The 16,126-nt window shown below is 45.5% G+C and overlaps 1 protein-coding gene across 1 annotated transcript in view; it reads right to left on the bottom strand.

Annotated features, from left to right (window-relative positions):
- The window catches only part of PDE6A (phosphodiesterase 6A), a 63,779-nt gene extending 54,149 nt beyond the window's left edge, over window positions 1–9,630 (bottom strand). The window contains exons 1-3 of the mRNA XM_030329504.1: window positions 9,157–9,630; window positions 1,176–1,328; window positions 483–572 (exon numbers count right to left, since the gene is read on the bottom strand). Coding sequence (XP_030185364.1) covers window positions 483–572; window positions 1,176–1,328; window positions 9,157–9,630 — 717 coding nt within the window. The remainder of the gene's footprint in view (window positions 1–482; window positions 573–1,175; window positions 1,329–9,156) is intronic.
- Between the last annotated feature and the right edge of the window lie 6,496 nt (window positions 9,631–16,126).

The raw sequence follows: 16,126 nt of genomic DNA, 5'->3' as shown, positions 1-16,126 counted from the left end.
CAGATGGAGAAACTGAGGTTCCGAGAGATGAAGTAATTGACCAGCTTATAATGGGTCCAACTCTTTCCATTTCTTTTATTTCGGAGATTGTTAATAAGAATGATAACAAACATGGATTGAACACAAATGTTCCACATGCATTTTCTCATTTACTATTGACAACGATCTTTTGAGGGTGGAACCAATCAATATTGCCCCCATTTTTCAAAGGGGGGGACTAAAGCTCAGACAGGGTAAGTGATTTACTCAGAGTCTTAGAGCTAGTAAATGGTTTAACAAGGATTCAAATCTAAGTTGCCTGACTTGAAAACTGTGCATATACAGCTTTACAAACATCGGCTACCTCATCAACACGAGGGATGCTGGGCAGAGACTATGATGGTTCCCAGGCAATTTTATCACCACTGCCTTTCCAGTCTGACCACATCAATGCTTCAGTAAAAGGACTCATCCAGGCCATTCCCTTAAGCCACGCCCCTTACCTGGCCACGCCGAGTCTCACAGTTGTGCAGGTAACTCAGGTGGTACACCTTCATGATGAGATTTGCGAAATTGAGGTACTTGAGAAGAATCTGGAAATCAAACAGCGTGAGGCGAACTAGATGAGAAGAAGAAAGCCCTCCTCTGGCCCCCTCTACCATCAGCAAGTATTTGAATATTTCAAAAGCATCAGAGGCCATTTGAGTAGATGGATCATGGAATGCTGACCCATGAAATGTTGCACTGTAAGAGTGTAAAGCTCGTAGAATGTAGAATGTCAGTGTTGATGGATTAATGGAAAATTGCTACTATTTATTGAGTTTGCAGTCCCTGTGATAAGTCATTTTAGGTATATAAGTTATTTATCTGATCATCACAAGTATCCCGAGAGATGGATACTATAAAATTGGGCCCATTTTACAGATAAGAAAGCTGAGATGTAAAGAAATTAAGTAACTTGACTGAGTCAACTAAATATTAGCAGAGCCAGGACAATTACCCCTGTACCCCAGGCTCCAGGGCCCAACATCCTAACCATTACCCCTGTCCTGTCTCCCTCAGAGGGCATCAGCCTAATCCCCTTGTCTTACAGATAAGAAAACCAAGGCTGGGCCAAATAGCAAGGTTCAGGGGACTTCACAAGCTGTAAGAATGCGCTCGCATGGCCACCCCAGCAATTTCTAAAGCGTTTTTACCTCTTCATCTCTCTTGGTGAAGTGGGGCTCATTCAGTTTATTCACAGCCATGAGTACGGCCACCACGTCCTTCCCATTCATTATGGGGGAAGCCAAGATGTTCTTGGTCTGGTATTCTGTGAGGATGTCCACGAAGTCACAGAAATGCTCATCCTGAAGGAAGGCAGACACAGGCAAGGGTGGGCAGAGGAAGAACAAAGACAGTAAAACAGGCCAGAGCCCCATATGCCCGTGGTAGGGAGTGGGAGGAGGGGGGGGGCCTCTATGATTTTGTTGACAAGAAAATGAAGACATTTCCATCTATGCCCCTTCAGCAAGGGCAAAGCAATCAGGGGTGATTTCTGCCCTGGAGGCCTCCAAAATCGAGTAGGAGAAAGTCTGAGATACAACTTACCGAGGGCTGTGGGGGAGATGTGAGCAAAGCCCTGCAGGGGCCCGAGGATGAGGGGACTGACTTCACCTGGGGAGGGAGGGTTAGAGAAGGCTCTCTTGAGGTGATGGCGAGTAAGCCCAAAATAGAAACTTGAGTGAGGAAAAGACTTTAGTGAGTCTAACAACCACAATTGCTAACGGGTATCACGTGCTTTATCTGCCTCAACTCGCTTTAATCCTGTGAGGTGAGGAATGCTAGTGGCCCATTCTACACAAAGGGAAACTGAGACTCAAGAAGGAACCTGCCCTCAGCTTTGCTGTCTTTGGGAGAAGCCTCGGTAAGGTTAGATCTGGGTCCTGGTCATTGAACAAAAAGAATTTGGTACTTCTAGCTTTTTGAGCAATTCAGTTCTAGCACCACACAGTGAGTCCAATGGATATCCACATTCCATAGGTCTTAATGGAAGCCCCATTGTGTGTCAGGCCTTATGCTGAGCACTGGGGACACAAGTGAGACCAAGGCTCAGGCCGGCTCGCAGACAAATCAATACCAGTAATACATGACACAGGGTTTGGCTCAAAGCTATGGGAGTGCAAAGGAGTACACACCCCCAGACCCCCACCCCTAAAGCAGCCTGGGAGGCCAGCACAGGTCAGTGTGGTCTATGTGGTCAGAAAGAGGAGACAGAGCCTGAACTGTCTTCTTATATCCAAGAGAATCCACCTTTCTGTTTCTTGGTAGCACTGTGAGTTTTTCCAACCATAGGCGTTGCTTGGGACACAAGCCAGCCCAGATATGCAGTTCACGCTGTTCTGAGGAAGGAAGTATATTTCATAGAACGGATTCCCACCCCTTTTCTAGAATTGAGTGTGCAGAAACTTTCCCACGACTGAGAAATTCAGAGTGTGATGCTGTGCATCTGTGGATTTCTCCCGGTTGGAGTGGGATTAGACAAACAGGCAACGGCATTGTTGTTGATGAAGGTGTCTCTAACCAGGTAAAGGGTACAGGAATTAAGAGAAGGCTGTAGGGCTCTACTTGAATTAGCATCAGAGGATTAAGCAAAATCTCTAAAGAGGCATTAGCCATGAAGGGTTTTCCATGTCATTTTCTAAGGACACCGATAAATCCCTAAACACAGGTCTTGGTGGGGCATGCTCAAATTCATTTCAGGAAGTCAGTTCAGCCTTGCAATATTCACTTCTATCAGGGAAAACGATATGTGAGTCTTACCTGCATCTGACGCAGATGTTTACTAAATCTACCAGAACTTTCTTTCCCATTGAGAGACCCTGAACTCTCTCCCGAATTATACAGCTGCCAACCGATGGTGTTCGCACAATCATTGCCATCCTTATATATTCAGCATGTGAAGTGTTCTACACAACTGTGTCACAGAACCTCAGATTATCAGAAGCAGAGAGGGCCTTAGAAGACTTTTAGCTCAAGCTGTTCTTTTGTGTGTGTGTGTGTGTGTGTGTGTCTGTATGTGTGTAATGTTTATTTATTTTTGACAGAGAGAGACAGAGACAGAGACAGAGAGACAGAGCATGAGCGGGGGAGGGGTAGAGAAACAGGGAGGCACAGAATCCAAAGCAGGCTCCAGTCTCTGAGCTGTCAGCACAGAGCCTGATGCAGGGCTCGAACTCACGAGTGGTGAGATCATGACCTGAGCCGAAGTCAGGCGCTTGACCCACTGAGCCACCTAGACGTCCCTCAAACTGTTTACTCTAAAGCCCGGGAATCAGATGCCCAGCTTAGGGAAAGCCCAAAGTCATTCACTCATTCGGTTAGCATTCATGGAGTGCTTTATGCCAGGCCCTGTTCTAGACTCTCGGGTTATAGCAGTGAACGAGGGAGGCTTCTCCCTGTGAACGAGGGAGGTGAAGCTGAGAGCTGAAGCTTCAGAGGAACCAGGTGGATGAAATGCATTCCAAGCAGGGAGCACACCCCTCATTCTTGGAAACCTCTTTTCAAACATTCACAGTGCCAATTCCATGGTGAGATCTACTGTTTATTGAGCAATAATGACGTCCTCAGCCAGGAGCCAGACAACTTAACATCTTTTATCTCATTAACTCTCACATCAGCCTTGTCACATAGATCTGTCACCTTCCTTGTTTTTGTTTTGGTTTTTGAGCGCGCGCACGCGCGTGTGTGTGAGGGAGAATCTTAAGCAGGCTTCATGCCCAGCGCAGAGCTCAATGCCACAGGACTCAATCTCATGACTGTGAGACCATGACCTGAGCTGAAATCAAGAGCTGGACACTTAACTAACTGAGCCACCCAGGTGCCCCCAAGCCTTCCCTGCTTTGCAGAAAACTCCCTTGCTGGTAAGTGGCACAGCCACTCCATTCATTCATTGATCTATATATTGATACACTGATCGACTGATTCGCGCATTCATTCATTTACTCATATTTACTGAGAACAGGCTCTGGGAGAGGTGTTGGATATGCCAAGACCAATAAGAAAGATGAGATTGTCCTCATTAGGTCCTCACAGTATAGTGGGAGCATATGTAAAACATGAACCCACAATTCAAACCATAATGAGAAGGATGTCCCCACAGGATGGGTGAATGGAAGGGAGGGACTTGTTCTCTGAGGCTTCAGGGGCCAATCAGTACATTATCAGTAGTTGAAGATACTCTGAGCCTCAGTTTGCCCTTTGGTAAAATCGGAGTGTTGGACCAGGTCCTCCTCGAGGCTTCCTTCCGGTATGGCATGCTGGGTTCCGGGTCTCACACGCAGGGAGGGACGGCAGCTGTGAGAGTCTCTGGAAATGGCAGTGCTCTCAGGTGCACTCTTTAGAAATAGGAATTGTCATGTCTTGGAAAAACTCTCCTTTCCTCTCACACTAGCACCATGCTTACACTACTCTTACACCAGATACGTAGGTGTATCTGACCAGTTCTCTGACACCAGCTGACTGTCCAACAATTCAATTCAATCTTCCTGGAGTCAGTGTCAGACCCCACAGGGCTTTAGTCCCACAGGACTGTCCCTGCTTCAGATGCCAATTACGAGTCCCAGTTTGTCACTTATACTTCTGACTGGCTATAAAGCAGGGTCCCAAGACACCCTCCTCAGGTTTGGGAATTTGCTAGAACGGCTCACAGAACTCAGGGAAATACTTACATGTACAGGTTTATGATATAATAAAGGATATAATAAAAGATACAGACATACTGTCAGATGAAGCACCCTTCCCGACAGCAGGCGCTTCTGTCCCCTAGAGTTGAGGTGCACCACCCTCCCAGCACATGCGTGTGTTCACCAACTCAGAAACTCTCTGAGCCCTGTACTTTGGGGGATTTTTATGGAGGCTTTGTCACATCTGCATGACTGATTATTAGCTCCATTTCCAGACCTTCTCCCTTCATCAGAGAATGGGGAGGTGGAGCTGAAAGTTCCAAGTTGCTAATCATAGCTTGATCTTTCTGGTGATTGGCCTCCATCCAGGAGCCCACCAAGAGTCATCTCATTAGAACAAAAGACCATCTACCAGTCAGGAAATTCCAAGGAATTTAGAAGCTCTGTGTCAGATGCTCCTATCACTCAGGAATTATAAGAGTCTTAAGAGTTCTGTGTCAGGAACCAGGACAAAGACTAAGTAAGTATCTCTTTTTATAAATCACAATATCATAGCCAACTGGGAAGGGTCATCATTTATTAATTCATGCAATAATCTGTAATGAGTACCCACTCTGTCCCAGGCACTGACTAGGTGCCGGGGCCAGTGGTTTATAAGCCAGACAGGAATAGGCAGGCCTTGTGGGCTTTCCTAAGGAGAAAGGGTAAAGAATAAAACACACACAAATATTGAAGGGCTAGTAAGGTTGCCAGATTTAGCAAATAAATACAAGATGCCTAGTTAAATTTGAATTTCAAGTAAATACTTTTTAAAGTATAAGTATGTCCTAAATATTGCATGGTACATACTTACACTAAGATATTATTCTTTGTTTATCTAAAATTCAAATTTTCGGGCGCCTGGGTGGCTCAGTTGGCTAAGCATCCCACTCTTCATTCTGGCTCAGGTCACGATCTCATGGTTTGTGAGTTCGAGCCCCAAGTCGGGCTCTGCACTGACAGCCAAGAGTTTGCTTGGGATTCTTTCTCTCCCTCTCTCTCTGCCCATCCCCCACTCATGCACGCTCACATGATCTCTCTCTCTTTCATTCAAAATAAAAAAATCAACTTAAAAAATAAAAAAAAAATTTTTAAATTCAAATGTTACTGGGAATCCTGTATTTTATCTGGCAATCCTAACGGCAAGTCTTCCTGAGGATATCCCAGGGTATGAGCAGGAATTTGCTAGGACGTGGGAATTTTATTACAACCCTGGGAAACTTCTCCATTCATGGTTTCACATTTCAAAACTCCACTGATAGTAGCCATTTCCCAAGTTTTTTTGAGGGTGCTGAGTCACCAGCCAGGGAGACTGCCCCAGGCTTGCCCCAGGGGAATGCAGGCATTACTCCATAGTGAACTTTGGGCTTGAAGGGGGGGGCGGGCGGAATAGCAGGCCATCCCTTAGCACAGAGGCTCAGCCAACTCTTCAACAAGGATACATTAGCATCAGAGCATCTGCCTAAATCCTCAGTCACTTAACACCAGGATCTACAGAACCTCTTAGCGCCTCTCTTCTGTTTTTCCCACCAACAGACTCTAAACTGAAAGCTCCGGAAGGACCTCCTTGTCCAACTCCCACACAGACCTGGTACAGCATCCCTCCCTTAGAATAGAGCCTTAACAACAACAAAACAATAACGATAACAATAAGGAGCAGGATCGGCCAGTAGGAGCCATAACAACGTGCCAAGAAGCTTGCTAGATGAGAAATAATTCTCTCCTTTAATCCTATGGCAACACTGTGCAGTCGGTATTCCTGTCCCATTTTATGAATTAGGAAGTGAGCCCAGATAGGCTCAAAAATACGCCGAAGCACGATTCTTAAAAAGTCACAGAGTCACGACTCACATCCAGATCTGACTTCAAAGTTTAACCTCTTTATTCTCTGCTATACGATTTGAAATGACCAGTGGTGAATAGCATCTAGTCCAGTGCCCTCACTTTATAGATAAGGAGGAAGAAGAGAATAGCTGAGCAGTGAAGAGTGTGGGCACAAGGCCAGAGTGCCTGGATTCAAATACCCGCTCTGCCACTTTCTATCGGAGTGGCTCTGAGCAACTTACTAACCATTCTGGGGTGTTTTTGTTATTGTTGTTATTGTTGTGTTTTGTTTTGTTTTGATTTTGATTTTTAAGTAGGCTTCACACCCAACCCAGATCCCAACTCACGACCCTGAGATCAAGACCTGAGCTGAGAGCAAGAGTCAGATGCTTAAGTGACTCAGCCACCCAGGTGCCCCATCCTTTCTGGGTTTTGGTTCCACCATCTGTGAAACAGGGATAATCAGTTACATCTGAAGACCGTGGCAATCCATGTTGGCTACAATGAAAGTCTAGAGAGAGTTGAAGGGAGAACAGTCCCCAGTCCAGCTGAAAGTCCCCTGGAGGCAGAAACACGACCCCCACCCTTGGACATCCAAGGGGAAACAAGGGAAAGACGAACCCCATGGGAGATCCAGCCCAGTGTATTTCCAAGAAAACTATCGCCCCAGAGGCCAAAGTCTGTGCTTCTTATCTTGTCAATGAACCCACGTCAAAAAAGATGACCTGGGGCGCCTGGGTGGCTCAGTTGGTTGAACATCTGACTTTTGATTTGGGCTCAGGTCATGATCTCACAGTTCGTGAAGTCAAGCCCTCCATCGGTCTCTGCGCTGACAGTGTGGAGCCTGCTTGAGATTCTTACTCTTTCCTTCTCTCTCTGCCCCCACCCCCCCCCCCCGCTTGCTCTATCTCTTTCTCTCAAAATAAATACATAAACATTAAAAACAAGATGACCCTTTTGAATTCCTGCATTTGTGGATGGGAGGGCCTGGCTCTGCCCTAACTCCTTGGTGACTTTGGACAAGCCCCTTCTCAAGCTCTCATGGCTCTAGGCTCCTCATCCGTTAAATGAGACAGTCGGATGACATCATCTCTGAGACCCCCTCTGTCCCCTTTTAACCTTATGACGCTTAATCTGAACTAAGACCAGAAGTCAGGTGAGCAAAATCACATAATGTCCAGGCTGCATCTTAGAAATGATTGAACACAGGCTCCTGGTCAGGTCAGTGCTGCAATACATGAGACCCACTTGGGCCCTGCTCTCACGGGGCAAACATTGTTTTGGGCAAGGCAGGTGTTAAAGGAATTAAGCATAATTACTTGATGGTGAATCTTTTATGCCAAGTATTTGCTGAGCATCTGCTTTGTGCCAGACATTTGCTGGGATAAAGTGGAGATTAAGGCAGGCATGGTCCCTGGCCCCCGGGCTTATTATGAAAAATGGTTTGGGGAAGGAGCCTGTAACAAAGAGATACGGGAGGGCCTCCATGAAGAAGTGACCTTTAGGCTGAGATCTAAAGGATAAGTAGGAGTTGGCCCTGGGGCAGAGGGCCATGGGGAGATCTGCATGAAGTGCTTTGTCCCCGGTGATCAAAGAGGTCTACATCAGAGCTGCCAGTAGACTCTCACAGAAGGCTGGACTCACAAATGAGGGCCAAGGGGCACCTGGGCAGCTCCGGGGGGTTAAGCATCCGACTCTTGGTTTCGGCTCAGGTCACGGTCTCTCGGTTTCATGAGTTTGAGCCGCAGATCAGGCTCTGCCCTGACAGCGCAGAGGCTGCTTGGGATTCTCTCTCTCCCTCTCTCTCTCTCTCTGTCCCTCCCCCACTCATGCTGTCTCTGTCTCTCTCAAAATAAATGCATAAACTTAAAAAAAAATTTTTTTTTAAAAGAAGGAGCGAGAGCCAAGGGCTTAACCAAGCGGTACCGTTAACATTTCCAGTAACGAGGCAGGCTGCCACCACATGTCCCCTGATGGAATGCGCAAAGATAACCACGACATCCCCTCTATGTTACTCCTGATGGGAACACACGCCCTGATTCTAATCAGGAAGACACAGACGGGCCCAAGTGGAGGGACATCTCTGCAAAGTATTTGGCCTGTACGTTTCAAAAACATCCGCGTCACGGAAACCAGAGCTAGTGCTATTTGGGTGTAATTGAGGCAATTGGCAAAAATTGAATACGGACTGTTGATTAGACGATGATATTGCATCAAGCTTACATTTCCTGGATCTCATTACCGTGGTGTGCATACGTGAGAAACGTCCCTGTTCTAGAAATACACACGTCCCTGTTCTGGAAATACACAGAAACGTCCCTGTTCTGGAAATGTCTGGAAATACAGTACATGCTGTCGACTCCCATAGGGGTCCGAGAAAAATGGAGATAAAGCAAATGAGGCAAGGCCGTGGCCAACTGATGCATTTGGATGAAAGGTAGATAGTTGTCTGTACTGTATTTAGACTCTTCTGTTAGGTTTGGATTCCCCCCCCCCCCAAAATAAAATGTTATAAGCCGATAAATAAAGAGAAGTGCCAAACCATTACCAGCCCAGTCTGGATGGCCAGCAGCTCCCCGCCCCGCTTGTACCCACCGGGACTCCATGGAATAATGCCTCCCCGCCCTCCTTCTTGTGGGGAAGAGGGTACCTCTTCTGTGTTGAGGACGTTGGCGAGCTTTTTAGAGTGTGCGACGTGACCAACCACACCCATATCCAGGGGGAACACGATCTCCGAGTCGGGCACCACGAGGCATTCGTCAAGGACAGCATCCTTGTGAACATTGAAGAGCCGCGTGGCCAGCTCCCCGATGCCGTTTCGGACCCTGTACATGAACAGGCTCATGCGGTCTGCCTGCAGAAGGAAGCACAGCTTCTTCATGACGTTGAAGATGCATTTCTCGGTCTGCAGATTCTCCTGGAAGTCCCGCAGGAGGTCAAAGATGATTTCACTCTCCTCCACGCTGTTCAGCGAGTGGTAGTTGCTGAAGTCCACCGCGGCCTCCTTGGCCCCCAGCATGTCCGAGATGACCTTGGCCCGGTAGCGGAGGTTGTAGTACTGCTTGGCAAAGCTGACATTCGAGTCCAGGAACTTCTCCACCTCCTCTGCTGTCACCTCACCCATGGCTGGAATCCCTCTGGCCGCTTGCGTGGAAGGGCTGAAGCTGGCCTTCCCAGGGCGGTTTGACGGTCCGTGGCGAAACTGAGTCAGGATGCGTTTTGTTCCGACCTGGGCTTCTGTGGGTCTGGCCCGTGGATTTCAGCTGGTATGGCTGCAGAGGTGAGGGAGGGAGGGAGCTCGGGAGATTAAATCATTAATATTTCCCGAGAACAAGGATTATGAGGATCAGTGTTCCAGATGCTGCCAGGCCCCAGATGGGAGAAGGTGAGAGTTTCCTTTTCACCTTGGCCTAAGAGCGGAGAAGGGATTTCTAAACAGAGCAGGAGGTGGGCAAAACTAAAAACAACCCCAAAGCGGAGGCTGCCAACAGACAGCACAGGGACACCTGCTCTAGGTGTGTTTTCACCTACACACAGGCAGCACACCTGCTCCTGTAGGTGTGTTTTCTCTGCCCTGTAGGGTGTTTTTCTGCAACGTTCGACACAGAAGTCTGCATTTGCTGTTTAGGAGATTTATTCAGCTTCTCTTGGAGAATCAGAAGAGTCAGCAGCTCTGTGCCCACCTTTCTCCCTGGCAGGGATGGCTAGAGCCGAGAGGGACTGCCCACCCAGCTCCCATCCCCCGACCCCTCACGCCACCCTTCTGTGCCCTCTTTCCCAGGTCCTCCCCAGGATGGCCTCACTGCACATGCTCACCATTCAGCCTGCTTCCCTGTGTACATCATGAGTCTGGCACTTACGGGTCTCCCGATTTAAGAAGCTGCACCTTTCCCAGGCTTAGATTTCAACGATTCTTTAATTTTATTTTTTTATTTATTTTTAATTTTTTTAATGCTTACTTAGTTTTGAGAGAGAGAAAGAGAGACAGAGAGAGAGAGAGAGTGGGGGAGGGACAAAGAGAGAGGGAGACACAGAATCCGAAGCAGGCTCCAGGCTGAGCTGTCAGCGCAGAGCCCGATGAGGGGCTCAAACCCACGAACTGTGAGATCATGACCTGAGCTGAGGGCCAACGCTCAGCCAATTGAGCCACCCAGGTGCCCCTCTCTTGGCACTTTAATGTGGTTTTTCTGGCTACAACCTGTACCTTTTTGGACTGGCAGTCAGAAATGTACACAACAGTCTAGATGCTATCAGCTCTTTTTGAATCTTGAAACACCTGACTCTTCACTGAAGTACCTTCCATCCAGGACACCTGGGGAGAAAGAGAACATTCTCCTTCTGAGATGAAACTGTGCTTTCATTTCCATGAACGTGGCTGCGAGAACCTGGTGTCTCTGTGTTGTAAACACTGTGGAATGCAGGCTAATAGACTGTTGCTGGCACTTTGAACTTTGCAAATGAACTTTAATGGAAAGCAGATTACTTCCTTTATTGTAGCGTGTGATAAATTCTCGGGGTATTGCGTCCATTCCGCACTGTATACACAGGTGGCCCCTTGGTCTGGCGGGCCATGCAGTGACCGGAATTTCTCCAAACGTCCTCACCATAAATGACGTGAGTCCTCTATCTGGAATGCTCTTTCCCAGCTCTCTGCGCACCACCTCCTCCTCGACCTCAAGGTGTCAGCTCACGCTAATCATGCCTCGTTGTCTTATCCCAAGTATGTGCCCTCCCCAGGTCCTGCCCGTCACATCATCCTATTTATTTCTTCGATTGCATTTATTACTGTTAGAAATTATCTTGTTTGTTTTTTGTTTCTTTGTCTTTTGTTTGTCTTCACATCTCTACTGTGACTTCCGTGAGGGCGGGACCTGCCAGGGCTGATTCCCTAGGCCTTGCGATGCTGCCCCACATTCTTGATGCTCAGTAAAAAAGTGTTTTAATTGTAAGTCTGTGATGGTTAATTTCATATGCCAACTTGATGGGGCTAAAGGATACCCAGAGAGCTGGTAAAACATTACTTCTGGGTGTGTCTATGAGGGTGTTTTTAGAAGAGATTGACATTTGAATTGGTAGACCAGTGCAGCTGGCATCATCGAATCCGTAGAGGGCCTGAAGAGAACAAAAAGGTGGATGAAGGATGAATGTGCCCTCTGTCTGAACTAGGACATCCACCTCCCCCTGCCCTTCGATGTGGGCATCCTTGGTCCTCAGATTCAGACCAGGACTTACACTGTTGGTCCCCTGGTTCTCAGCCTTTGGACTCAGACTGAATTATACCAATGGCTTTCCTGGTTCTCCAGTTTGCAAACAGCAGACTGTGGGACCATAACCATATGAGTCAATTCTCTAGAGAACCCTAATACAAAATCAAAACTCTTATATATTCTTGAGTACAACTTAGAAAATACAAGAAGACACAAAGGAAAAAAATTGAAATCAAATGTAATCCCAGATACTATCATTGCCAATATTTTTTGGATATTCTTAAATATGTGGAATATATACACACACACACACACACATATACACTCTAGGAAAATATCAAGATATATATTATTTATAAGATTTCACATATATTTTAAAGATTTATATATAAATCTATAAGTCTATGTATATATAAATACATACATATTGTCAACCTTGGCACTATCAACATATGGGCCAGTAATTCTTTGTTGTGGGGGCTGTCTTATATATTGTAGGATGTTTATTTAGCGGCACCCCTGGGCTCCATCTACTAGGCACCAGTAGAATTCTCCTTCAAGTTGTAACAACCAAAAATGAATCCAGACATTTCTAAATGTCCCCTGGGATCAAAATCATCTCTGTTGAGAGCCATGGCTCTACAGTTAGATATTTAGGTTGTTTGTATAATTTTCTAGTATTGTAAATAATGCTGTAATGAACATCCTTATATTTTTAAGTAAAAATACCTAGCAGTGAGATCCCAGGCCCAAAGAGCTTATAGCTCTGTAAGGGTTTGGATAAATAATGCTAATTTTGCTCTCCAAGGCTATACCAGGGTATATCAGACCTTTCTTACCCCACCTCCTCCCCTCAGTAAGTCAGCAACTTTTCTTAATCCTGGCATTAACAGATCTCCAGAAGGTGGCCCCAATACTGTTCTGCTTTGCTTTTCACAATTTCTCTACAAGGACTCTAAACTCAACCCTAGTGTTTGTCTTTTTTTTTTTTTCTGGGTTTTGCACCTCTATTCTTTATGTGCCCTCTGCCTGTCCCTTCTACCCAGTCCCAATGCCATTCCCTCCATGGATACTTTGATGTCCCAGCTAGACTCTTTTCCTATTTGCAATCCCCAGACTATTGGTTTCCTTCCATCCTGATGGGAGTTTCTTTATTCTAGGCTGTATTACTTCTGCACATCTGCACTGTCCTCAAAGTCAAGCTCTTTGAGGATAGGAGTAAAACTTCATCTATTTTCAAAATCACAAAAGCTCAGCTCATGTGCTTTCCCATAATATACCCACCAGGCTTAGTTCTGGTGGGAATATAAGCCACTGTTCCACAAGAAATCTATTTTTACCTCATTTTTCAATATGCCCAAATGAAGAAACAAAGCCTTTTGAAAGACTTCAGTTCTAATTATTGGGTAGGAACAGATAAGCAGATATTTGCAGCAGGTGACCTCCTAGCATGCTTGCTAAATGGGCCTGATTTCAGAATATCAGGAGAAGGAAATCTGAAGCTTCTTTCACTAGGAGGAGGGGCTACCTGTAGGATTAGGAAAGATTTTTCTGTGTCATCTAGTCTGAAAAAGAACATGTACTACTAGAAAGAAGAAAACAGGACTGTAGACCCAGCAATGCCACTGATTCATTCTGTGACCTTGAGAAAGTCTGTCCTCAACAAGGCTTTGTTGATTTCCTTATCCACAAAGCAATATTTCCCTATCCACAAAACATCTAATACTGTATCTACAACACTCCTGGATCCATGATTACAGATGGGCTCAGAGTGGAGGAGGGCTGACCAGGAACGGCTGACCTGTCCATTCCTGATCATAAGTCTTCCTTAAGGATTCCCCAGAAAGACTAGCTGGAACTGTTTATTTAGAATAATCTTTATTCCGAGGTCCACATTTCACAGGTGAAGAAACTGAAAAGTTTTGAAAAGTCAGGTGATGCTAGTCATAAGTGACTTGAATTATTTTGAATTGAGATATATAATTCATATAACATAAAGTTCATGCTTGTAAAGGGTATAAAGTGTAGAGTTCAGTGGCTTTTAGTATGTTTGTTATGGTACACCCCCACTAATCTACTTTCTCATCCCCTGGTGACCACTAATCTATTTGTTCTCTCTAATGATTGACCTCTTCTGGACATTTTATATAGATGGAACTATACAACATGTGGCCCAGACTATTTTCACTTAGCATGATGTTTTCAAGTTTCACCCACGCTGTATCGTGTATCAGAACTCAATTCCTCTTTATGGGGATATGTTTTCAACTGTAGTGGGTATATACCCAGCAGTGTAATTGCTGGGGCCATAGGTGATTTTAAGGCTCCGAGTTTGGAGGTAAAAAGAGGGAATAAAGGAAAGAAATAGGACAAAGCAAGGCACCAACTGGGTCAAGGAGAGGCATTTGTGGAAAGGTGTTTGGTGAGGCGGTTTTTTGGAAGGAATAGGAATGGTCAGCATATTAGTGCCATAAATTCCAACGTTGGGTGAAAGTTCTCCATAGGCTCCCCATCGTGCATCCTTCCTGTTAATAGCAATAGTAAAGGAACCAGGGACATTCGATTGGGAGGAAGCTCTGAAAGACTGTTTGGGGGTGGAGAGCATGCCAGTTTGTTTAGGGGAGACCCAGAGAGTAGCACAGAGGTAGAGGTTATTATAAGAAGGCAGTACCCAGAGCACTTAAGAGGTAGAGTTCAGGACTCAGACCTGGGCCTGTCATTTACTATCTGTGTAAATTATTTAATTTCCCCTGGCCCTCATTTTGCTTTTTTTTAAATGAAATTTATGGTCAAATTAATTTCCATACAACACCCAGTGCTCATCCCAACAGGTGCCCTCCTCAATACCCGTCACCCACCCTACCCTCCCTCCCACTCCCCATCAACCCTCAGTTTGTTCTCAGTATTTATGAGTCTCTTATGGTTTGCCAGGACTGTTGGGGAGATTAAGTGAGATAGTATATAGTAGAGTGCAAAGCTATGTACCGAGGGTATATTAAGTTGAACCCTATGAAATTACCCCTATTTGACTATTTTTGTCCTACACAAATGGCAATCTCATACAGCTCAATTTAATAGTAGTTATCCAATCATCATTAGCTATCATAACTTTCAAAGATTAACTGGATTACCTTAAAGATAGTGTGCTCCCTGTCATTGAAGGTATGTAAGCTGAGGACATGGCAAAGAGGTTTCAAACACCAGCATTAGGAAGATGAATCTGGGGCTAGTAAGTCAGTAAGGAGGTGGTTGCAATCTTCCCAGAGCAAAGGAACGGGTCTAGGATGGGGATGGAGAGAGTGGAGAGAAGGGAGTGGGCATAGAAGCAAGAAGAGTGTGGAAGACTTTCCTTTCTGGCTGACTGGGAAAGAGAGACATGAGAAAGAGTGGTGTAGGCCTGGGTAATTCACGTGTTATCGGGCCCCCCTAGGAAACTTGGCACTGAGTATCCCCTTCCGCACATTTCACTGGTGTCAAATGTTGACTGGGCCTCCATTTCCTGGATGAAGGCCTTTTCTCTCCTGGCTTGTCAAACTCCATGTCCTAGGTGAAGCCACAGAAGGGAAGGCAGTTCCCGGGCTCCATCCTTATAACTGCTGGAACAGCCTGGTTGGTCTCCACCCACATTTATACTTACCTTGGCTCATTCCCATGTTTCACTTGTTCTTACCCTTGACCTACAGTTGTTATCAGTTCCAAATTGTCCGGCCATGTGTTGACTTAGTAACTTGATTCAACTACTTGGCTTACCTGTTGGTCTGTCCCTGAAGCTTGGCTAGTCTGCGATGTTCTCCTTGTCTGAACTCTGAGGGTCTAAGATGGGTTAATGGATGAGCCTGGTAAAAGTTTGTCCTATGTGCATTTTAACTTTCTGTGCATTTTCCTAAAGCTCAGATTCTGAAAGGTATCTGTAACTCAAAAATGGTTAGGAACTCTGGGGACTCCTGAAAAGACCGGTAACATTAGGTCATGAATACCTGCCTTGTGACCACAGCAGTAGACAAGGCAACAGGCAGGAGAGTGCACCTGGGCTTTGGATCCAACGTGGGTTGAGTTTGAATCCTCTTTCTATCATTCACAAACTTTGACATTTGACAAAATACTTAACTTCTGGTCCCAGTTTTCTGATTTGAAAATTGTGGATAACAATAATACTTATTTTATAGAGCTGTTGTGAGGATTGGAGGTAGTGTATCTATTGAACTTCATTGACGGCCAGTTCTCAATAAATGTAACCTTTAATAATGATAATATAAGCTAAGTATGAGGCAGTGGTATTTGTAGAAGGCAGAAGCAATGCAAATATGTCTATTTTCCTATTCTTTTTTTAAACAAAAACTTTTATTATTTTTCTCTTTATAATGTTATACATCTTGGTGTTGTAGAAAATTGAGAAAATACAGGCAAATAAAA

The sequence above is a fragment of the Lynx canadensis genome, chromosome A1, assembly GCF_007474595.2.
Source record: "Lynx canadensis isolate LIC74 chromosome A1, mLynCan4.pri.v2, whole genome shotgun sequence".
NCBI classification, from domain to species: Eukaryota; Metazoa; Chordata; class Mammalia; order Carnivora; family Felidae; genus Lynx; species Lynx canadensis.
This window is presented reverse-complemented; position numbering and strand designations above follow the sequence as displayed.